The sequence below is a fragment of the Artemia franciscana genome, chromosome 3 (assembly GCF_032884065.1).
Source record: "Artemia franciscana chromosome 3, ASM3288406v1, whole genome shotgun sequence".
Classification (NCBI taxonomy): Eukaryota; Metazoa; Arthropoda; class Branchiopoda; order Anostraca; family Artemiidae; genus Artemia; species Artemia franciscana.
In genome coordinates this window covers 30034320-30060110 of record NC_088865.1, presented here as the reverse complement: position 1 = coordinate 30060110, position 25791 = coordinate 30034320, and the positions used below count along the sequence as shown (strand labels likewise).

Sequence of the window (25791 nt, the reverse complement as noted above, 5' to 3'; positions counted from 1 at the left end):
AGACACGTTTTGTTGAGATCAGACAACCCACTCCGGCAGATATCGTGATAATAAGAATTTAGGGGCTCCTTGACATTGATTTGTTGCATATATGGCCTCAAAAGCCAAAACTAGGATACTTTTCGCTAAGAAGACCGTATGGATGCATCAGCTTCACATCTCCATAGCTGAGATCAATCCTCAAGAGATGGATTTCGAGACAATCTAGCTCGCAGAGAGATAATTGTCTTAGAACGCTCAAACGGCACAGCTAAGACACTCACTTTTATCTTGCACAGAGTCCGATTGAGAGTGGATAAACACTTTTACAAGGCATTTTAAGACCATTCGGTTCCTTAAAATTATTTTGTGAGTCTTAGCGTTGATTAACCGCCTCAAAGACAAAGCACCCATTATTAAATTTCCCCAGCAACAGAGGGAACTCCCAAAGCTAATAAATTACTCAAATGATATTTTCTTAAATTTTCGGTAAAAATTAATAGGGATACTCGAATGTGTCAACAGTTCAAAAAGCTAACGAGAGACTAGTTTAAAATAAAGTAAAATGTAATCTTTTACTAATTGTTAAGCAAAGTACTCAATGTACCTTCAGCATAAAGAATAAGTCTCTTTTGTTGGCAAGGTTTTCAAACATAGTGGTTTGCACAACATGGAACTCCCAAAGCTGTCAAATTCCTCAAAATATATTTCATTTGAGCTGATTTTTAGTATTTTCGCAGCAGGTATGCTAGATCACTTTCAGGGATTGCCCTCTCCTGAACATAAAAAAAACATGCTCCGTTAAACTAAAAAACAAAATTCATGCTTTCTAATAATGTAACTTTTATTAAATCTAAATACTGTATCTTTGGCAGAAAACGGGAGAAGTTAAACGGTTTTTCTAAGATTCCCCTGAAAGTAGTTGTCCGCTTATAGTTTTCTGTAGTTTATTCGGATCTCCTATTCAAGCTTACCGGATTTCTTATCAATTCTAAATAGTTTGGACAAACAAACCTAAAAAGTTTATAATGGAGGAGATAGGTCGATTCTTAAATTAACTCGTCACCTTAATCACAAGACTTTAAGACAATATTTGCTTAATGTGCAAGAAACCACCTCAATCAAACTATCAAGTAGTAAAACAAACTATTAGAATAGCTTATCAAGAAGACTGATGCACAAAAAACTACAGATAATAGACCCCTCACTTCCCTCTACCAGTGACCTCAATCGTGGCTGTACAAAAGTTCCTACAGTCGGTGCTGATTTTACGTCTAATGGTCCCTTAGCCTGGTAGTGCAATATACCACTGACCAAGGAAAAAATAAGAAAAGACGAGAAAAACTACGAATATAGTAGGATTACCCTAAACAAGATTGAAAGAAAGAAATGTGGTAAATGTAACTAGTTACACCAATCACAATTTTTGTGCTTAAAATTTTTAACAGCACTACAGATAGCTTGAATTATGCATTTTGTGTCCTGAAAAAGTTTAATTTTTCTGAGGGAGATTGAATTTAGCTGTCGTTAATAAGACATGATGGGTTTTATCTTCTTTAATTTTTGTAGTTTTTTATTTATAAAATTTACCTGTTTTGCAATTTCTGATGATTGACTATGACTCAAAAAGAAATGAATTAACGCGACTAGATTTTTCAGATAATAAGCATCAAAGATAATGATTCATTAGCTGCGCGATTGGCTGTTGTAATTGAAAGTGAGCTTTTGATTCTGATGTCTGATGTTGATGGAATCTATACGTGTCCTCCAAGTCAAGAAGGTGCCAAGCTGATCTCTGTTTATACTCCAGGGAAGACTGCCTCAATTCAGTACGGTCAAAAATCTCGAGTGGGTCTAGGTGGAATGGACTCGAAGGTAAACTAACGTCTAACATGCTCTTTCATTCTTTTGTATTAACACTCTTGTCTAAGATTATAAGCAGCTAACATTTCGTAAAACAAATTATAAAACCATTTCATTTCTAAGCATTGTCAAATTGTATCTCAAACTAAAGATTTAGGCAAAAAAAATCACATTTGGAATGAAATTTTAAAAATCGATCAAATAAAAATATACAAAAAATTTTTACAAGTAAACCATGAAAAATATTATTGAAATACTACTGTTCTAATCTAAGTTTACAACCATATTATAGGATATACCGACGTCTCACTTTAGAGCTTAATGACCACATCGATAGGGGAAGAATTTGGCTTTGCTTAAAAAAAAAAAATTAAGAACAAGAGATAAAGAGAATAGAAAAAAGGCCTGCAAATATTTAATTTGCTATCTCTTATAAAATTGTTGGAAAAGATTACCATAAGATTATATTTAACACCAAAATTTTATTTTAGTAGGTTTTGTTATAAGATAAGAACTGTTCAACAACACTAAGCTCTATTGAATCTTTTTGGCGCATTGAAAAGCCATTTAGAAAGAGTACTAATGTTTAGGTGAATGTAAAGTCAAACAGTTTTTGGTGGTGAACTGTAGTAAGGAGTGACCCGGGTCAATAGTAACCGAAATTCTAAAAAATGGAATTTTGATACAAATGGTTACATCAAAAGAATCACATTTTAATGCTGATTTTAAATATATAAGTTTCATCAAGTTTAATCTTACCCATCACAAGTAACGAGCCTGAGAAAATTTGCCTCATTTTAGAAAATATAAGAAAACCCCCCCTAAAAGTCATACAATCTTAACAAAAATCACACCATCAGATTCAACGTATCAGAAAACCTTATTGTAGAAGTTTCAAGCTCCTATCTACAAAAATGTGGAATTTCACATTTTTTGCCAGAAGATAGATCACGGATGCATGTTTATTTGTTTTTTGTCTGTTTTTTTTTTTCCAGGGGTGATCGTATCGACTCAGTGTTCCTAGAATGTCACAAGAGGGTTCATTCTAACGGAAATTATAAGTTCTAGTTCCCTTTTTAAGTGATCAAAAATTGGAGGGCATCTAGGCCCCCTCCCACGCTCATTTTTTCCCCAAAGTCATCGGATCAAAATTCTGAGATAACCATTTTATTTACCCTAGTCGAAACACCTAATAACTATGTCTTTGGGGACGACTTAATCCCCCGCAGTCCCCGTGGGAGGGGCTGCAAGTTAAAAACTTTGGCATGTGTTTACATATAGTAATGGTTACTGGGAAGTGTACACACGTTTCAGGGGATTTTTTTTTGGTTTAGGGGGGGGGATGAAGGGGGTGGGGGGTTAAGTCGGAGAATATTTCCATGGAGGACCTTCTCATGGGGGAAGAGAATTTCAATGAAGGAGGCGCAGGATCTTCTAGCATTATTTGAGAAAAAATGAAAAAATAAATGTGAAAAGTTTTTTCTACTTAAAGTAAGGAGCAGCACTAAAACTTGAAACGAATAAAAATTATTACACATATAAGGGGTTTACCTCGTCGTAATACCTCACTTTTTACGCTAAAGTATTTTTAGTAATTTCAACTATTTATTCTACGGCCTTTGTGATTCAGAGGTCATTCTTAAGGAATTGGGACAAAATTTAAGCTTTAGTGTAAAGAGGGAGGTATCGACGAGGGGTGAACCCCTCGTATACGCAATAAAAACATACGAATATAGAAGTTCGTTATGTAAGTTAATTCATAAGTTACGCATATTTTTACTGATGAAAACGTTCGTAAAAAATTGAAAGTTCTAGTTGCCTTTTTAAATAATCAAAAAATTGGAGGACAACTAGGCATCCTCCCTTACTCCTTTTTTCTCAAAATTTTCCGATTAAAACTATGAGAAAGCCATTTAGCCAAAAAAAAAATTAATATGCAAATTTGTTTTAATTGTTTATGTGCGGAGAGCCAAGATCAAAACATGCATTAATTCAAGAACGTCCAGAAATTAGATAAAAAAAAAGAAGTTATTTAAATGAAAGTAAGGAGCAACATTAAAACTTAAGACGAACAGAAATTGCTCCGTTTATGAAAGGGGCTTTTCCTCCTCAACACCCCACTCTTTACGCTAAAGTCTTTTACTGTTTTAAAAAGTAGAGTTAAGAGAAAGAGTCAAACTTTAATGTAAAGAGCGAGGCGTTGAGGAGGAAAAGCCCCTTTCATATACGGAGTAATTTCTGTTCGTTTTAAGTTTCAATGTTGCTCCTTACTTTCATTAAAAAAAACTTGTTATTTTAATTTGTATCTTTAAACAATTCTCCTCTTAGCATGGCTCGGAATACAGTCCTTTCATAACATCAAACGCAATCAGCAAACATGACAACGATGTTTTGCCTCTTTTAATTAAGGGAACCGTAGCAATGAAATCGCTTTGCTTTGGGCTCTCACTAAAGTCTGGTCTTCGGTGACCAAGTGGGTGCTCTTTCAGATATTAAATTAGGGAAGTGGTTTGCTAATATTCGGACAAAAAGACACCCAAGTCGGAATAGGAGCTCGCTAATTTCGGTTTTCTAGGAAATCCAATAATTTTGATTTCAGCAAGTAAGAATGCAGGTCCGAAAATTTCTTAACTCGATTCTAAAGAATGGGCCGTTTGTTTTTCTTTCTCTCTATTAGAGCAAGTCTGGATATATTGTAGTAAGCTTAGGTTAATTATTTTGGCAAATTTGTATTTTTGGTTCTTGGGAGAAGAGGCGATGCAGACATTTAACCAGAAAATATTTATTCCCTTGTCTCTTTCATTAATATTCTTGATTCAGGTTTTGCACTGAGAAGCAGTTTTTTTTCAAGTAATAGTCCCGTCAGACGCACGTGCTCTCATGGTTGAAGATTCTACATCACTTTACTGAATTTTCTGAGCACCAAAATTAGCAATCGTCATCCCTGATTGATGATATTTCCAGTTTAATTGAATCAGGTACTAAAGAAACGACTTTAGTTTTAAACTAGGGTTTTTAATTGGCAACTAAACTTGAGTAGTAATGGCACACAAGCCTAGCTAATACTAAAATTCTTGGAATATCTTCAGTCACAATCCTCAGCGTTCTAATAAATTTGTTCATTAAGCCCACACATACAAAAAAGAATGCAAAGGTGGAACAATAGCAACATAAAGCAGAAGAGAAAAATACGTAGTCAACGGAAAAATTGGAGACGATGGTGGTGGATTCGCAAAGTTTGAAATAATTTATACAAATTAAATTTATGTTACTATTCTTAAGAACAGGAAAAGACCTGAAGGATAGAGAGGACGGGAATGGACATAAAAAGTGCAGTAAAGCTTAGCCAGAATACATGTATTACATATTCTTCAGTTTGTTACATTTGAATAATAATGTTGCAGAATTATACTTTTGATGTCGAGCAAACTTTGAAGGCTAATTAAGTTTGCAAAACTTGAAACTTATTTTTAGACTATGGAGTATGGCTAATTAGTGTAAGACAAGAAGTAAATGAAACAAATGGTACACTTTTTTTTATTATTTCAACAACGATCCAGACATTAGCATGAAATGAATCTGTCTAAATCTTGATTATTTACGCTGCTGGAATAGGACATCTCAATTTGAGAGTCACAAGACGCCACTTTGAAAAACATAACTTGTGAGCCAACTTTGTAGCTTAGGTCATTCTCTTTGTGACCAACTTACAAGACTTTACCCACGAATCCCACTTTATAAGTTTTATATTATATAGGTGGAACGATCTGTTGCATAGCTTTTCAAATTTTCCAAAACTGCACCGTCCAAAGCTTACCATTAGTCAAAAAAGATTTCATGCATCAACCTGTATAATTAATGGCCTGGGCCTGATTTTTTTTTTAAATGACACGTCTCTTAATACTTCTAAAATGAATGTTTTAGGCACGTGCTGCATGTTGGGCTCTTGACAAGGGTATTTCTGTTGTCATTTGTAATGGAACAGCAGACTTTGCAGTGCGTAATATTGTGCAAGGAAAAAGACTAGGAACGTTTTTTACAGAATGGAGCAATAACGGATTGACGCCTGAAGCTATGGCACAAAAAGGTTTGCAACATTTTTATATATGATTTCGAGTGATGTTAAAGCCTTTAATTGGTGCCCAAATAAACTTACTTATTCTAGAATTGTTCAAGGGAAGCAAATGGATCGCTTTTTATGCAATTTGAACCTACGGCTGTTTTTAGATTATGACTGAATTACAACAGCAATTTTGTTTTACTCAACATCTACTCAGTATTTTGAAACTATTCGTTTTGTGTACATTACAGTTCAAACTTTGTATAGGTGGATAGATCATATGTTCTATTTTGAACAGGGTGTTGCCTTTTCATCTTTCACATCTCAAATTCGCTTCCTATTTCAAGGTCGTTAATTGTTTTAATGGGTTTTAAAGAAGGTCCTATTGGCAACACCCAACAATGCACTTAATCTTTTTAGGGTTTAAATTTAGACGAAGCAGTAACCAAGCATTTAAAAATTAAAGTGTGAATTGTTTGTTGTAAGAAATGTGTTTCTAAACAGGCTTATTATGACACATTATATGTATTGTGTTTTAATTCTAGCTCGTCAAGGTGGAAGAATTTTGTTCATGTTGAATGGAGAAGAGCGTTCAGATATTGTTAGATCTCTTGCGGACAATTTAATATCAAGAGCCGATTTTATTCTTGAAGCTAATCGAGCAGATTTAAGTCTTGCTAAGAGAACTAAATTGGCTGGACCGTTATCATCTAGGCTTGCATTAACACCAGCTAAACTTAAAAGCCTATCTGACGGTAAGATAATTGTTTTTTTTTTCATTTTTTCATTGCTAGCCAATTCAATTAAGTCAGTGTCACTGTCAGAGGTTTGGGTCACTACAGGTCGACTTAAAAGATCAGTATATATATTTTTTTTTTATCGTTAACATTTGGTTAATCAGAGATTTTTAGAATGTGCAATTGATGAGAGTAAACTAGACTATTAGTGCAAAATTTGATGAGTTTTTTCATTAATGAAATATTTGGTAAGTTATACTCATAACTTACCAAAAAAAGTCTGATAAATATATATCCAATTTATTCGCTTTTAAAAACGTCTCATCCACAGATTTTCTTTCTTAGCACTTACATACCAATGATCAATGAATACTTGATTTCTGAGAGGCATGTTTGGCAGTTCTGAGAAAGGATTTTACAAACATTCTAAAGGCATATGTTTGAACTTTTACTTGGGTTATCAATATTTTTGGGGGCCAGTCTTTTAATTAATTAAAAAAAAAAACATCTTGAAAAATTTAAGAAAAGTGAAAAAGCCATATTAGGACCTAAAACGAGCAGAAATAAATCAGAACAATAATTTCAACTTAAAATGCACAGAAATAAGTATGAATGAACAAATGAGACTGACACGACATAAATTAATCTGAGTATCATATCAAACATAAATATAACAGATGCTGGTACTAATGTTTAGTTAACTTTTAAAACAAACAGAAACTGAATGAATTATCAAGTGAAAATTAAAACGAACAGTAATTACTATTGATAAGAGTAGGACTACCACCTCCTAAGCCGTATAAAGACTAAATTTGTCCTTAACTGGAAATACTTGAATGACGAGAAATATAATTTTAATCTGTAGCAACATCGACAATAAAATAATATCACAACGCGTATCAAGTTTTCAAATAAAAGCTGCCCCAATTAAGAGTTGGTCTTGCCCCTCTAAATATAGAATAGAATCGGTTTAGCATCACTTGTATTTTAGTAAAAATGATGTGCGTGTTCAATGATGGGAAAAATATTGGGCAAAACGTCAATAATAAGAAAAAAGAGAACGAGAATAACAATTAAAAATATGAGAAACAAAAATATTAATTAGAATCATCACATTTGTCACCTTAAGTTTTATTTTACTATTTTAAAAAATAAACATTGGTAGTTTTGAAGTAATCCTATAGTTTGAAGATTAGGTTAATATTTAACATATTAAAACAGTTTTATTTAAAAAATAATTATTTAATAAAATAAATATTATATATTTAAATGTAATAAAAAAATTAATAATATAAAATATTTAAATAATTTTGAAAATATTGGTCAAGCAATATATTGTACTGAAAAACCAATAAATGATTTACATATTGATTTTCTATAGATTTGAAAGAAATATGTTCAAAATGAGAACTTATGCTAAAAATGAAATTTATTGGACGTAAGACTAACGAAAATGGACTGATTGTTTAAAATAATATATGATGATACTGAAAGTCCCGTAATTTTAGATTTTTAGATGTTACAATGATAAAAGAGAAATTCTTAAAATACATTTGGTTTCCAAAAAGCGTAGATGATGCTCTGGCCTTTAGACGGGTGGTAGTCCTAATCTTATTTGTGGCACTTGCTGTTCACTTTCAGTTCAATTTGGCTGTTCAATTTAACTTTGGCTTATTTTAGGAATCACCGTCCATCCATAGCAGTATCGGTTAACGTTATGCTTCATTTGACTATTCATTTTAATTTGGGATGATTTTGTGATTCTTTTCGTCATTCAGAGTAGTTGGTGTTCATTTTAAATTCGAATTGCGATGGAGATTAAAAACGTTTAATATGGAGGGGGTAGCCAAACATTCTGAACCATAAATCTGCTATAAGAAGAAGAGTGTCAAATAGCTCAATGTACTAGTTATTCTTGCTATATATTTGTGTTAACTCATTTTCAAGACTTGTTGTAAAACATGTCTAAGGTTGAACCGCTTTAACTCTTTTATAAAGCAAGTAGGAAAGAAAATAATAACAATAGCGAGGAATATTAAAAAGGCTAATAGCAGAATAAAATTGAAGACATAGGGTGTGACAAAAAGATTCACAAGCTGCCATAAATCCTGGCCCCCATGGGCTGTTGAATAACAGTTGACTGACTATTAAACATTTCTAGGAATAAAACAAATTTCTGAGACTTGTAAGAGCATCGTTTACCGTCCTCTGCGACACACTCGTTTGGCTAGTGGCCTTGACTTGACTCAGATTACAGTTCCTATTGGTGTTTTGATGGTAATCTTCGAATCACGTCCGGATTGTCTTCCACAGGTACGCTATCGCCACTATTTATGAAGAAAGTAAACTCTCTATTGATGTTCCCAGGCCTACGTTGTGGACCAAAGAACTTGCATCTATAGAGATGAAATAAAGAGTCAAATCTAATGAAATAATAGAATAAAATTGAAAGCCAAAAAAAGTAAAAAAAAAAAAGACATTGATGGGGACTTCTTTAGCTGCGCAAGCAATTTATGGTCTATTTTTCACCGTTTCTTACGTTAAATCGAACCAGTTTAATTTGGCTTTATTTTTAATTTTGCTGTTATTTTTATGGATTACTTTATTTTATGGCTTAGGTCCTCCTATGTCTCCAGAGTTGCTTAGGGCATTCAAGAAGAGTAACCAATCATCTCTCATCGCTGCGACCACCCAGACATCTTCCCATTCGCGTTGGATTGAGGCGTTGATATTTATGAGGTCAGTCCGGCAGCTGCATCATGGGGTATTTTTAGTACGTCCTCTTGTTGTGGTGGAACGTGACAGTCACTGAAAGACGACCTTCGGTAGTTGAGTTTCGAGCATGTAGATAACATGACCGAGGTATCTCCACTTCCTATATTTGATCACTTTGGTTATCAGTGGCTGAGATGTCTTCTATCGTACTGTAGCGTTCGTTACTTTTTGGGTCTATTTATTATATAGAATTTGCCTTAAACACATGTTTTCGAACGCGAGGAGCTACTTTTCAAGTTGTTGATCAATGTGTTAAGTTTCAGAACCATAGCAAAGCCTTGAGAGGACGATGCTGCTAAACAGCTTCAGCTTGAGTTGGAGAGAGTAATTTGGGCTGTGCAATGTTTGAGACAGTTTCCTGGAAGATGCATAGGTCTGGCTGATTCTTAGCTTGACTTCTCACTGACCCGATCGTAAATTATGGATGTTACTTTCGAAGCACTTGAACTCCAGAACTTGCTCTATCGTCTGGCTATTGCATCGAAGACAAAGTGGGGACCCAGTGTTCGTCATACTTTTTGATTTGTTGGCATTTATCTGAAGCCAAAAAGATTCGGCAGCGTCTCTGGCTTGGTTAAGGTTATGCTGGACCTTCTGTTTGCAGGAGTCTAGGTGACTGATATCGTCAGCGAAACAATATCTCCGAGTCTCTTATTACCCAACTAGATTCTATATCTATCGCAGGTCCGGAGAATATAATCAATGATGAGAGTAAATAACAGTGGTGATAGCACACAGCTTTGTTTTACCCCTATCATGATGGGAAAGTAACGGGTTCTCTCGTCACTTGTCTTCACGCAGCATTCTGTGTCTTTGTAAAAGGTTTCAATGATTCGGATAAGCTTGTCGGGAATACCGCAGCATTGGAAAACCTTCTAAAGCGTCTACCGGGTCGAAAACTTTCTTGAAATCAATGAAGACCAAGTACAGCTTATTGCACTATTAGTTTGCTTCTTCTAACATCATTCAAAGAGTAAATACAAGATCGGCGCACGATCGGTTCGGCTGGAATTCATGCTGCTCCTTCGTCGTTTTTCGTTCAACGCTGATCAGATTCTGTTAAGGAGTAGTGAGCAATAATTATGTATTTATGCATGTATGTATTCATTTTTTCTTGAAAATGGCTCCATACTTTATTCGAGAAAATTTGTATCCCAACTGAAAATTATGTATTCTGGCCTAGTCAGAAATCTTAGAAAATTTGTTAAGAGCCTTAATTTTGGAAAAAAAACATTTCTGTGATTGACGTCATTTTTATATACATTAGTATTGCAATGTCGTTGTCACACTTTACACACTTATGTGGAAAAATTGGATTTTCATACATGGAAAAGTTTACATTAAATTGCTAAAACAGAGAAAAACTGGCAATTGCAAAAATACTTGTATCTATTTTGACAAATGATTATAAAAATTCAAAAACCTTAAAAAGAAAACCAAAAGTCTGTAGAAATGTTTCTAACAACGTAGAAATCGTTGTTAGAAATCGCACGTGATTCAATAGTGTCTTTTCAAGACGTGAAAAAAGTTGAAAAAACCTATAAGCTCAGTTCAGAATTGCTAAAGTAATTATGTTAACTGCGAAAATATGTATGATGCCTGAGCAATAATTTTAATCATGAAAAACACCTTAAAGTTTTAAAATTAGTTTTCTTTTAATGAGATAAAATCAACTCGCTACGCGGAACGCAACCAGTAAATGGAATCAGTTTTATAATGTCAGTAGGTAGGCCCAAAAACCGAACATTGGCAATTATTACAGATGCTGATTCTTCAAAAATTGAAAATTTTCATGCATGGAAAAGTTCGCATTAAATTGCTCAAAGAGTAAAATCTGGTAATTGTAAAAATATTTACATATACTTTGACAAGGGATACAACTATTCTAAAACCTTAAAAAAGAAAACTAAAATCTTGAAGTTTAGTAGAAATCGTTGTTAGAACTCGGACTTGATTCAATTGTGTCTTTTTAAGACATGAAGAAAAAGTTGAAAATTTTTTTTTATGTTCGGTTCAGAATTGCTAAAGCTATTATGTAAACTGCAAAAACGTTTATGTTGCCTGAGCGATAATTTTAATGTTTTGTTTCAAACATGAAAAATACCTGGAAATTTAAAATTTGTTTATTTTTTTATTAAATAAGATCAACTCACTATATGGAACACAGCCAGTGAATGCAACCAGTTGTCTAATAAAAAGCAAAAATTTTGTAATTATCACAATCGATGATTCTTTGGCACCACCTGAACTATTAAACGTAACAGGACCAAGAGAACAGCCCAAACAAATAAAATTTAAAATGGGTGAAAATCAACGTCCTTGACCATCAAATAAGACAAGACCAATACAATCAGCTAAAGCAAAGGGCATTACTAAATAGTCTCAAGTAATCAAAATCCAAAATGAAGAATAAAGGCAAATGCAGTTAGTCTTGTTTGAGAGTTCAATGCGGTAACAGCTAAAATTGGATATTTTATGAACACTGCTAAATCAGTGAGTTTCTTGTCAAGTGAATTAATTTAACATTTCACAATATTTGGTTTGGGATCATAGAGTCTTTTAATCCTGACCTAAGCTTCATAATTAATTCAGTGACCTTGTTATTTCGCAACAATTGGCTTGGAATTAGAGAGACTTTTAATCCTGATCTATGCTTCATAATTAATTCAGTAACCTTGTTATTTTGCAACAATTGGCTAGGAATTTGTAATGTCATATATCAGTGACCTATTTTTATAAATTGAACGGTTCAAATTGTGTGGTGGTTGAAAACAGATGCCTTGAAAAGATGCCAAGTATTAGCGAACAATCGGAGGATCTGAATGAATTTGAACTTATATATTCGCCTGTGTTAAATTTTGTCCAAAGTAATTGGCAGAATTCGATTTCTGAGAAGGAAATTATTGAATATGGAGTGGATTTTTTTGCTTCACCAAAAATAGTTGAAGCTAAGGCTGATTTATGGTCGAAACTTGTGCCTGATGAAATTCCCCCTCGCCGCAGTGGTGCAAAGTCTGCAACCAGTAATATTAAGGACATGCTCGATCTTTTGAAGAAGTGTGATGAAGCTAGCATCTCTATGCCAACATATGTTATTAAACTTCCAACTGAAGTTCCAGTGTTGCCGGCTGTGGCCTATTCACAATTGGCCTCTAAAGTTCATCAACTTGTTCAAATTGTGTCAGCAAAGTAGGACAATATAGCCTCAATTACCCTCAGTTACCAAAACCTATAGGCTCTAATCGCCAGTCAACCACTATTGTCGTCTCTCAAGTGCCGTCTCATCTATCGGATCCAATTAAGGTGATTCTCCGAGGTTTGAAGCAAATTCTATTTCCTATAGCATTGAAATACGCAACGAGATTTTCTCCTTTCTCATTGGCTTAATTGCTCTCTTGAGGGTTGTACCAGAATATTTAAATACTGTTGTTTATTACGATCGAATTTAAAGGGAATTTAAATTTTTTTCACATGTCTAATTGGTAACAGCTGACCATTGAAATTTGGTTGGTTACAAGTCAGATAACAGTTTAGCATTTGAATTTTCACAATGGGCAGAAAAAAAATAAGAACAAATAAAGGATGGGAAAACCTGAGACATCGGTAAGTTCTATTCCAACGTTATTGTAGATTATATTACTTTTATTCATGTACAAGTTACATTTTCAAACTGTTCGTGGTAACGAACTGTAGTAAGGAGCGAAGGGGCTCAATAGTAACCAAAACACTAAAAAACGAAGTTTTGATACAAATAGTTACATCAAAAGAATTGCATTTTAATGCTGATTTTAAATATATAAGTTTCATCAAGTTTAGTCTTACCGGTCAAAAGTTACGAGCCTGAGAAAATGTGCCTTATTTTAGAAAATAGGCGGAAATACCCTCTAAAAGTCACATAATCTTAACAAAATCACACCATCAGATTCAGCGTATCCGAGAACCCTACTGTAGAAGTTTCAAGCCCCTATCATAAAAAAGGTGGAATTTTGTATTTTTGCCAGAAGACAGATAACGGGTGCGTATTTTTTGTTTTTTCTTTGTTGTTTTTTTCCTCAGGGGTGATTGTATCGACCTAGTTGTCCTAGAATGTCGCAAGAGGGTTCATTCTAACGTAAATTAAAAGTTCTAGTGTCCTTTTTAAGTGACCGAAAAACTGGAGGGCACCGAGGCCCCCTCCAACGCACAGTTTTCTCCAAGGTCACCGGATCAAAATTTTGAGATAACCATTCTGTTTAACTCAGTCAAAAATCTAATAAATATGTCTTTGGGGATGACTAAATCCACCTCAGTTCCCGGGGGAGGGGCGGCAACTTATAAACTTAGACCATTGTTTACACATAGTAGTTGTTAATTATGAAGTGTACAGAGGTTTTCAGGGGGACTTTTTTGTGTTGGGGTTAGGGTGGGTCGGGGGGGGCAGGTTACGTGGGAGGATCTTTCCATGGAGGAATTTTTCATGAGGGAAGAGAATTTCCATGAAGGGGTCGCAGGATTTTCTAGCATCATTTATAAAAAGACAATGAGAAAATATTTTTTTTTCAAATGGAAGTAATGATCAACATTAAAACTTAAAACGAGCATAAAATATTACTTAAATAAGGGGGTTTGCCTCTTCCACAATACCTTGCTCTTTACGCTAAAGTATTTTTAGTAACTTCAATTAGTTATTCTACGGCCTTTGTGATTCAAGGGTCATTCTGAAAGATTTGGGACAAAATTCAAGCTTTAGTGTAAAGAACGAGGTATTGACGAGGGGGCAAACTCCCTCATATACGTAATAAAAATACACACATATATAAGTTCGTTACATAAGCTAATTCGTAAGGTACGTATGTTTATTACTAACAAAAACGTTTGTAAAAATATAATAAAAAAAAATCTAGTTGTATTTTTAAGTAACCAAACATTTGGAGGTAACTAGGCCTCCTTTCCCCCCCCCCCCTTTTTTTTAGCGAAATCGTCCGATCAAAACTATGAGAAAGCCATTTAGCTTGTAATTAACATAAAATTGCTTCTCCAAACTAAACATCCGTATGATATATGGGTAGATTATAGCAAAATATATCGTGCAGAGTACATTCCGGCAGAATATGCTTCAATCTTTTGAGGATGCCAACTCCACGTGCAACTTTGGTGGAGATAATGTCGCTATGATGCTTCCACGATAGATTTGAATCAATATGGAAGCCGAGGTACCGCAGCTTTTCACCTAATAGAACTTTACTACTTATATCAACAGAATCACCCACTCTACAAAATGTCAGTAAGAATTTTTCTTTACATTCACACACAGCAAACTTAAACTTGTAAACATCTCTAATCTTTTGAGAGTAATATGAGCTTTTACTATTAAATCATCTGCGGATTTTGCAAATACTGTTAGCAATATATGTATCCTTTAGATAAACGCGCGTCTTGTTCACATAAACTGAATAAAGTAAAGGGCCCAGCACAGACATTTTGCTATTTATAATGTTAGATATTGTCGTATGAGTGTCTACACCAGGTAACTACTTTACCCCATGAAATACAAGGCTATCAAGCATGGACTCCTGATCATAATTATCAAGCTTTTTTTCTATTCTACTAATCCTCTCCTCCAAATTTTCAATTTGAAATCTCAGACTAACAAGAGCCTGCTCGATTTTGCAAACTTTGGATTAAACTTGAGCGTGATTGAATCATAAACCTGGCTGATTATCAGTTCAATACCTTCTTTGTTCAATGAATTTGGGTCATTGGGTCATTGGACGGTTAATTCGAAAAAATGAGGTATTTTTAAGTTACGAAGGAGTGATCGAATCTTAATGAAATCTCATATTTAGAAGGATCTTGCAACTCAGATCTTTTATTTTAGATCTGGCTGAATCCAGTTTCATTGGGAGGAATTGTGGGGGGGGGACCGGAAATCTTGGAAACGCTTAGAGTGGAAAGGTCACGATGAAATTTGGTGGGAAGAATAAGCACACATCCAAGATACGTGACTGACATAACTGGACCGGATCCTCACTCTTTGGGAGAGTTGGGGGGGGGGTAATTCTGAAAAATTAGAAATATGAGGTATTTGTAATTTATGAACTGGTGATCAGATCTTAATGAAACTTGATATTTAGAAGGATCTTGTGCTTCAGCACTCTTATTACGAATACCGACCAGATCCGGTGACAGTAGGCGGAGTTGGATGGGGAAACCGAAAATCTTGGAAAATGATTAGAGTGAAGAGATCGGGATGAAACTTGGTGGGTAGAATAAACAAATATCGTAGATACGTGATTGACGTAACCGGACTGGATCCGCTCTCTTTGGGGGAGTTAGGGGGGTCTAGTGCTTTGGCGATTTCGGTGCTTCTGGACGTGCTAGGACAATAAAGATTGGCAGGCATGTCAGGGACCTGCACAAACTGACTTGATAAAGTCGTTTTCCCCGATTTGACCATCTGAGGGGGGCTGAAGGGAGAGGAAAAATTAAAAAAATGAGGTATGTTTAACTTACCAGTGGGAGATCAGATCTTAAGGAAATTTGATATTTAGAAGGACCTGGTGTCTTAGAGCTCTTATTTTAAACCCCGACCGGCATTAATTATCTGATTTTCCTTTTCAATCAATCCATTGATTCTTAGAATTTTGCTAGAGCTCATACCATATGAGCTCTTGGTTCTTCCGACCTCGTCATAAGTGCCATATGAGCTCTTAGCTCTTGTTTTTTTTTTCAGGAAGAAAAACTTGCCCGAACAAGAAAGTTTACCAGAACAAGAAAAATTTCCAGTGTCTCCAAATTGTTCCAGGCTTTCCGAAACTCCGAATCCGGCTTTAACTATTATAGATGATTCTACGGTTAGTAAAAATGCGCCATCTGGTAGCTCTTGCGATTTTGGTTCGCCAGGAGAACACTTTGGAATCGATTTGTCTGGAATTCCAGATGTAAATTGTATAGTCAACTTGCGTCATCTGCTTAGTGAGTTTATAGAAGCAATAAAACATCAGTTCAATTGCAAGGACGGGAAATCAAAGCTTTGCGTGAAAGAAATTAAAAACACTGGACTCCAAACAAAGCTCGTCGTTATCTGCCAAGACTGTGGCTGGAAAAAGCGAGTAGAAGGTGAGCCGGAAGCCCCCCTCACTACTGTAAAAGAATACCTAACAAATTTCAGTGAACAGATATTAGGTAACAAAAAAGAGAAGATCAGCAATTTACGAGGCAACGTGAACGTGAAAGCTGTATGGGGTATCATGGGGACCGGAGGAGGCTACGCATCTTTGAACGAATTATTAAGTGTATTGGGAATAAAAAATATGAATCCGAAAACGTTTATGAATTTAGAACGCTTAGTTGGTAACGCATGGATGGATGCACTATCAGATGTCTTAGAAGAAAATGGTCGTGAATCCTTGAAATTAGCCATTCATGAGGACAGGTTTATCAACGATTTTTTCTGGACTAAGGTCATCTGTGATGGTGGCTGGAATAAACGCAGCAAAGGACACGATTATACTGCAAAAGGTTGTGTTGGGGTAATCATTGATGCCTTTACGAAAAAATTATTATATGTAGGAATAAGAAATAAATATTGTTACCTCTGCTTCAGCTCAAAGAAGGCAAACCAGAAAGTGAAAGATCATGTTTGCTTTATGAACTACAATGGTCCCTCGAAGAGCATGGAAACCGACATTCTTGTTGAAGGTTTTCGCCAAAGTGAAGCCATGCATAACCTTCAGTATTTACAATACATCGGAGACGGCGATTCTAGTGTTTTTTACAAGCTAAGACAAAGTGTTTCATACGGATCATATATCCAAAAAGAAGAATGTGCCAATCACGTGACCAAGAACTATACAAAATACCTCCATAATGTTGTGAAGACAAAAAAAGGGATGCACAGCAAATTTCTTTCAAATGACATAATTCTAAAGCTAACCAAAAATCTACGAGGTGCAATAAAAAAGAACTCGGCTGATGGTGGGTCTGCCAAAAATCTAAGACAACTCTTACGAAGAGGCCCAGAGCATGTGTTTGGTAATCATAAAGAGTGTGATTCTGGCTGTGGCAAAAAGAATGGGGTCTTAGAAACTGTGGAGAACCGCTATAATAACCTTCCGAAAACTATTTTGGAGGATGTAAAAGCTGGCGTGGAAAATATTTGTAAAAAAGCGGACTTATTAAGAAACGATGCAACGACCAATCTTGCCGAGAATTATATGTCTGTTGCAGTGAAATTCGTAGGCGGAAAACAAATAAGCCGCTCGAAACGATGGTCATACCATGCTAGGATAAGTGGAGCAAGCCTATCCTACTCCTTGGGCCCGAAATGGCAATCTTCTACATGGAAAAAAACATTTGGCTACAGTCCTTGCAAAATAACAAAAGAATACACGGTGAAAACTTCTAATCTTCGGAAACGGACAAAAACAAATCAGAAAAGATATTACGCAACCATGGGTGGGAGATATATGGCCAAAAAGAAAGAGAATCGGAGTTTGCCTAAAGGCGATCAAAATTACGGACCAAATTGCAACAAGCCTGATATGAATCCAGAGGAATTTGAAATCGCAAAAGCTGATTATGTTGCAAAAAATATGAATCTGGATGGAGCCAAACTGCAGGAGATCTACGTAAACACAATGGGGCAAAATGATAACTGGATATTTGAGAGGAGCAAAAGGATTACTGCCACTTATTTTCATAGAATAGCTTCTCGCAAAAAAAATACTCCAACCGCACCCATAGTCAAGAATATCCGAATTAATTCTAATTTCAAATCTATTCCAATGCTTAGGGGAATTCAACTGGAGGCTATTGCACTGACGGCGTACGAGCAGAGAGAGGGAGTATCATTAATAAAAGGAGATCAAATGGGACTACTCATTCATCCAAATATCCAGTTTCTTGGAGCTTCTCTTGATGGTCGCTTAGAAAACGGCACACCAGTTGAAGTGAAGACTGTCCATAATATTCCCAGAGGAATGACCATAAGGGAAGTGGCATCCCAAAAAGGATTGGTAAAGAATTTTTTCCTATGGTCACACAATTCAAAATTGGAGTTAAAGAAAAATCACAAATACTATGCTCAAATTCAAGGTCAGCTAGAAATCACCAATCATGAAGAATGTCACTTGGTGGTATATCACCATGAGCATGATGTGGAAATTTTAACTATTCCGAGATCAAAAGAATATTTTTTGTCCATATTACCAAAGCTTCAGGAGTTTTGGAGCGATTGTTTACTTCCGGAGATATTAGACTCGCGATTGATTAGGAACATGCCACTTAGAGAGCCTGCCTTAGTCCGGGCTGCAGCAAATCGCGGAATGAAACGGACTTTGGAGCCAGAAGACAGTGGATGTGAGAAAATTACTTGGTCCGACACTGAAAGTGAATATTGAAAGTGGATTTTTCATTGACATGCGAATAGTATAGAGATTGTTTAGGGGTCATAATGTATTAGTAGCAGTATTGTTAACCTTAACCTATTAGGGTTGTTTGAATAGTAGACTATTATAGGTTAACTATTAGTGTTGGTGAATAGCATATAAATATTAGTAAGTAAATTCTATTTGAAAAATTTCAGCATTCTGTCGAAGTCCAAACCATGTTGATAAGTAAACTCTAATTACGTTGAGATTTAGTTGCTACTTTAGGCACTTCCAGGTAAGCTAGGACAGCTAAATTTGGCAGGCGTATCAGGGAGCGGACCAGATTAAATTGGAAATAGTCATTTTCCAGATCTGACCATCTGGAGGGGGTAGGGGCTGGTTAATTGGGAAAAATAATATTTTTTCGGGGGCCGGTAATATTTCAGAAAAATTTCGGTTAATAGAAAAATGAAATATTTTTAACTGACGAACGGGTGACGGGATCTTAACGAAATTTGATGTTTGGAAAAATGTTGCGTCTCAGAGCTCTTATTTCAAATCCCAACTGAATCCGGTGATATTGGGGGAATTGAGGGGGGAACCTAAAATCTTGGAAAACGCTTAGAGTCGAGAGATCAGGATGAAACCTGATGGGAAAAGTAAGCAAAAGTCATAGATACGCAATTGACATAACTAGAACGGATCCGCTCTCTTTGGGGGAGTTGGGGGGTTAATTCTGAAAAATAGAAAAAATGAGGTATTTTTAACTTAGGAAAGAGTCATCAGACCCCGATGAAATTTGATGTTTGGAAGGATATCGTGTCTCATAGCTCTTATTTTAAATTCCGACCGGATTCGGTGACATTGGGGGAGAGATGGGAGGGGGAACCTAAAATCATGGAAAAGGCTTAGAGTGGAGGGATCGGGATGAAACCTGGTGGTAAAAATAATCGTAAGTCCTAGATATGAGATTGACATAACTGGAACGGATCTGCTCTCTTCGGGGGAGTTGGGAGGAGGATTGTTAATTCTGAAAAATTAAAAAAAAAGGTATTTTCGAGTGACGAAGGAGAGATTGGATCTTATAGAAATTTGATATTTGGAAGGATATCACGTCTCAGAGCTCTTATTTTAAATCCCGACCGGATCCGGTGAAGAGGAAGTTGGGGGGGGGCCTAAAATCTTGGAAAATGCTTAGAGTACAGGGGTCGGGATGAAACTTGGTGGTAAAACTAAGTACAAGTCCTAGAAACGGGATTGACATAACTGGAACAGATCTGTTCTGTTTGGGGGAGTTGGGGAGGGAGGGTTAATGCTAAAAAATAGAAAAAATTAGGTATTTTAACTTATGAAAGAGTGATCGTACCTTTATGAAATTTCATATTTAGAAGGACCTCGAAACTCAGATCTCTCATTTTAAATCCCTACCAGATTCAGTGTCATTAGGAGGGGGGACCGGCATTACTGGTACGGATCCGTTCTCTTTGAGGGAGCTAGAAGTTGTTAATTTGGGAAAATTAGAAAAATTGAGGTTTTTTTAACTTAAGAATGGATGACCAGACCTTAATAAAATTTTATAATTAGAAGAAACTCAGGTCTCAGAGCTCTTCTTTCAAATCCCGACCAGATCTTTTGACATTGAGGGGGAATTGGAGGGGGAAACTGGAAATCTTGGAAAACGCTTATAAACGGCGTAGATACGTAATTGACGTAACTGGACTGGATCCGTTTTCTTTGGGGGAGTTAGGTGGTGTGGTTCAGTGTTTTGGTGAGTTTAGTGCTTCTGGACGTGCTAGGACGATAAAAATTGGTAGGCATGTCAGGTAGCTGCACTAATTGACTTGTTACAGTTGTTTTCCCCGATTCGACCATCTTGAGGGCTGAAGGGAGAGGAAAAATTTGAAAAATTGAGGTATTTTTAACTTACGAGTGGGCGATCGGATCTGAATGAATTCTGATATTTAGAAGTACCTTGTATCTCAAAGCTCTTATTTTAAATCCCGACCAGCATTAAGCCTCTGATTTTCCTTTTAAAGCAATCTATTGATTCTTAGAATTTTGCTAGAGCTCATATCATATGAGCTCTTGGCTCTTCTTGACCTTGTCACAAGTGCCGTTTGAGCTCTTAGCTCTTGTTTTTGATGAATAGTATATAAATATAAGTAGTTTCAAAAATTTATTAAATACTCCTAAGGGGTTTCCTTCCTCCCTTACCTGTATTTATGACCCCAGGGCAAGGGTGCCTAATGTTTATTATGTACCTTCAGGAGCATATCACTTTAAATGACATTAATTTAATAAGTATATGCATTACTCCGTAAAGCAAAGTATATGATTACCCCGGTTCCAAACCGGGGTAATCAGTCATTTATGAACGAGCTTATAAATCATCAACTATATGAGATGACGGGGAAAAACCAAAATATTCTAAGATACGGCACTATTAGGAATAAAATGAGATCCCGTGGAACTAAAATGGACGAATATCCTACAACTTTAGATTTAAAAAAATAATGTTCGTATATTTTATAGGCCTACAATCGGCGTTTCTTTACTTTTAAGAGCCAATAATGTCTAAAATAATGTGTTTTAAAGAATAACGTTCTTTTTAAAAATAATATTCATACATTTTATAGGCCTACAATCGATGTTTCTTTACTTTTAAAGGCCAATATTGTTTAAAATAATGTGTTTTTAAGACTAATGTTCTTTTTAAAAATAATGTTCATACATTTTATAGGCCTACAATCAGTGTTTCTTTACTTTTAAAGGCCAATAATGTTTAAAATAATGTGTTTTTAAGAATAATGTTCTTTTTTTAAAAAAATGTTCATACATTTTATAGGTCTACAATCAGTGTTTCTTTACTTTTAAAGGCCAATAATGTTTAAAATGATGTGTTTTTAAGAATAATATTCTTTTTAAAAATAATGTTCATACATTTTATAGGCCTACAATCGGTGTTTCTTTACTTGTAAAGCCAAACTGTTATCTGCTTTGTAACCTAACAAATTCCAATTCGTATGGTGTTAAAATGATATTGCCTCAAGGTGTTGTTGCCAATTATACATGTTTTCAGCTTCCTTTTAAATCTGGTCTTAATGCTAAGGAGATGTCAACATTCTTAATGACATTCTGGCAAACCCCTCAAGGAGTGCTTAAGCCAATGAGAAAGGAGGAAATCTTGAATAATAAGAATTATTGCTAAAAATCATCTGTTATAACTACAAAATTAACAATCTTTGGGATTATTTGTCGGTATAAGATCTACAAAACGACACAAAAATCAAGGCTATATGATTAGTAAAACCCTTTTAAACAGTAAAGGAAGAATATCTTAAATGGCAAATTTTAAAGGAAACTGATGATAATAAAAAAAAAAATTCACGGCTAAAATTTTTGAAATCTTGTGGCGAATGGAGAGGCTACTTTACAATTCTCTACGTCTTCTAAAAGTAATTTTATTGCTACTTTTAAAAATTAGAGGTGTCCCCACTAATTAATTTTTTATGAAGCTCTAAAGCAAAAAAATGCAAATTTGTTCGGCCTATTCATGTCAAAGCTTTCAATGAAGCCACAGTAATTTTTTCATCAAAGAATCTGCTCGTGTCTGTTGTTAATACGCATTACACTGCTATAGGAAAATAGCATTGGCTTCAAACCTCGGAGAATCGCCTTAAAAGGAAAGACGCTATTGATAAAATCAGTGGCCATGCACTTGTATCCAGTATTCGCCCTGTTCACGATAAGTAGTATGTAAATATTGGTAAATCTGCTGCCGAAGACTTCCGTGCATCTGTTTCCGTCATTCTCGCGGGTACGTCAACCAAAGAAATTTCTAAGAAATATTCGACCATTATAAAATGTGTTCCAAAGGATTATGCGATTCAGTCTTTCACAAATCGTAGCGATATTGTTGCTGCCAAAAGGCTGGGATCTTCGAAAACAGTTAAGCTTGATTTTGTGGATTCTTTGCTAAAGCAGCTTATTTCAAAGACGGTGTACGAATTGGTTATGAATTCTTTAGACTGAGCGAGTTTAAGGAAATTCCAAAGTGTTGTTTTAATTGCCGATCGCCCCATCACTTCCAGTCTTCTTGTCCCAGTCCTGCGCCCAAATGTGCTCGTTGTGCCGGCCCTCATATTAGTTCAAAGAAAATCCATGCAATGCCTCACCAAAATGTGCCAATTGCAATGGTGAACACGTGTCTTTTAGCATGTCATGCTTCGTTCTCCGTGGTTTTGCTTGTCAAAAAACCTCTAAATGACTTTACAAATTTCAATCATATCGCACAATATTAATGGCACAAAAAATAAAGATGCTTATATTGACGATCTGTACGAGAAATTCAACGTTCTCTGCCTGCAAGAAACTTTGTTAACTGCCCCTAGCAGAAATTTCCTTCATCGAAGCTCTATTCATTCAGTTTTTTACTTCTGATGCTGTTACCACGCGTGGCCGCCCTTCTGGAGGCCTGGCCTGTATTTTTAAAAAAAGTATTGATCTTTCGAACCCATCCCTTTTTTATTCGGATAAGCACATTCTTGCTATTAGAGTAAATAATACTGTGTTTGCTAATGTTTACCTTCTGTATAAAAATAATACAGTGGAGTCAATAAATAAATTTGCAAGTCTTTAAAGTCCGTGATGAATCGTGTCAAGGAAAATAAACTTGATTTTATAGTTCTTGGTGACTTTAACACGGATTTGGATGAACAAAGTTATCGATCCCGAGAAATATTGGAGTGCATGCCCCCTTACGTGATTCTGAAGAAAGATTTATCATACTCCTACATCCATCAATCTGGTAGTGTTTCTAATATTGATCATATAATCAGTTCGTCACAGCTAAAATGCTCGATTATTCATGTTGATATTGAGTTTGTGACATTGACCATCTATCGCTTTCATTTACTACTATACTGAAACGTAACCTTTGCAATGTTGCCCCTATTGGGAATTCTAAATGGTTTAAATGTAGTAATTGGAAAAGAAGCCGATATTGCTTTATATATATTGTCTTTATCTACATTGCTTAAATTGTATTCGTGTGCCTATCATCTACTCCAATTGCAAGTAAAGGGTAGTAATTGTGATTTTGATAGATATTATGATGATGTAATTAGATTTATGAAAGAAGCTGAAAAAATTGCGGTTCCCCAGGAACGTATTCGTATAAAAACGCGGAAATCTATATGGGCTGCCGATCCTGAATTAAAGAATTTTTAAAATAAAGCAAAACTTTGGCTTCGAATTTGGGTGATTGTGGTAAACCTAAAACGGGGTCTGTTGCGGATATAAAGCAGAAAACAAAGAATGATTATAAAAAGTACCTTAAATCTATTCGTTATAAGGGTATGGAATTTCCAGCCTCTAAAAAGGATTGGTCTAAATTGATCAATTCTGAGAAGCTGGATAAAAGTGATCTTTTTAATAGTGATTCGATTTCTAGTTCTACTTGGTATGTTTTACTATTCGGGAATTTTTTCCAAAATTAATTTTTTTGTGCAGTCACATTATTCTCGGTTACTTTCTAAAATTCTACCGCCTTCGCTCATCAGGGCCATATTATTCCAGTATCAATAACCGCTGTTGAAAATGCAATTAAGCAACTGAAATCTTCATCCATTGATATTGATGGTATTAGTGTAAATAATATAAATCCAAAGTATATTGTTCTTTTAATTTCATTTGCAGTTGTTGTTCCAAATGTGTTTAACATCTTCTCTGGTTCCGGATAGCTTCTTTGTGGAAATGTCACCTCAATTCTAAAGCGGGGAAAACTCCCTTCTCAATGTTCATCTTATCGTCCTAAACCACTACGTGTAACTTGAGTAAAATCCTTGAATATATTTTAATTCCTCATTTAAATGAAAACATAAATTTCGAATCGAATCAATTCGGGTAAATGTTATAAATAAATCCGGACGACATAGAGACGAAACATACGCAATAGCATCTTGAGCATATTCATGCATATGACGGGGACTGACAGCATATGACGAAGGTATAATCATTAATCTTCCAACGTTTGTGCTATTACCGTCATTTATAATTGCATCTCGCAAATGAATGTATTGTTCAGAGCGGAGCTTGGTCTGATTCAGACGGATAAATAGCAAACGTTCTGATTCAATTTTTGCATACATATCAACGACGTATTGGTGAAACAATTGACGGCATTTTTAAAATATAATTGTCTTCATCCTGCCGGAATCAATTAGTCTATAGGAATAATAATGCATTGCACTGCATTTCTTATTCATTTCTTTGTTAGTGGCATGGATTCATCAATTTAATTTTAAAGCGATAGCCGTCGGCTCCATCCCAAAAAATGATAGGATATTGTAGGGCATCGTAGCATCCGATGAGTTTCAGCAATTCTTACCAACTGAACGTTTCGCTTATGAAGAATAATATCTCGAGGTAAAAACTGATCACCGACCATAACGATTGCCACTTCGTCGATAGTTGGAACATTGTATCTACGCACATGTTGGCCAGGAGGCGTTTTGTCAGCGGATATAACAATTTTATGCGTATCAGTTGGCATCAATCGATGGCTGTTTTGAACAGACGCACTAAATTATTATTTTCGTGGAAAAGATGTTGCAATTGGGAAACGATTGTCCTTTCAACGTTGGGAGAAATTCGCAACGTGTATTCAATTCAGAATTTCTATCACTGATGAAGTACAATTATAAAAATTTATGATTCTCGCCTGAGAATGGTAGAAGGGACCCTGCTCTATGATAAATTTGCCCTTTTACTTTGAAAGTAGGCATAAGTTGATCTGGATTTTCGATTTGGGCACCAAACGACGTCATTTGGAAACATGAGTATATTTTCTGATCTGTGATAAAAACGCTTAGATTCTGACATAGTTCCAGTAAGCAAAGTCTTCAATGGCTCTGGTGGTGCAGCCAATAGAGGAAGTTTAACTTTTCCTGAGGCGCAACACATTCCCGTTGTTTCTCCATTGAATTTCAAGGCCTTGCAATAGAGACAAATTTTAGACCTAACCATA

At 35.4% G+C, this 25791-nt stretch overlaps 1 protein-coding gene across 1 annotated transcript in view; it reads left to right on the top strand.

The window, feature by feature from the left end:
* Positions 1–11737, top strand: part of LOC136025517 (delta-1-pyrroline-5-carboxylate synthase-like) — a 50511-nt gene extending 38774 nt beyond the window's left edge. Inside the window, exons 6-10 of the mRNA XM_065701548.1 lie at positions 1639–1854; positions 5767–5929; positions 6448–6657; positions 8801–8952; positions 11558–11737. Of these exons, the coding sequence (XP_065557620.1) occupies positions 1639–1854; positions 5767–5929; positions 6448–6657; positions 8801–8952; positions 11558–11737 (921 nt within the window). The remainder of the gene's footprint in view (positions 1–1638; positions 1855–5766; positions 5930–6447; positions 6658–8800; positions 8953–11557) is intronic.
* Positions 11738–25791: the final 14054 nt, after the last annotated feature.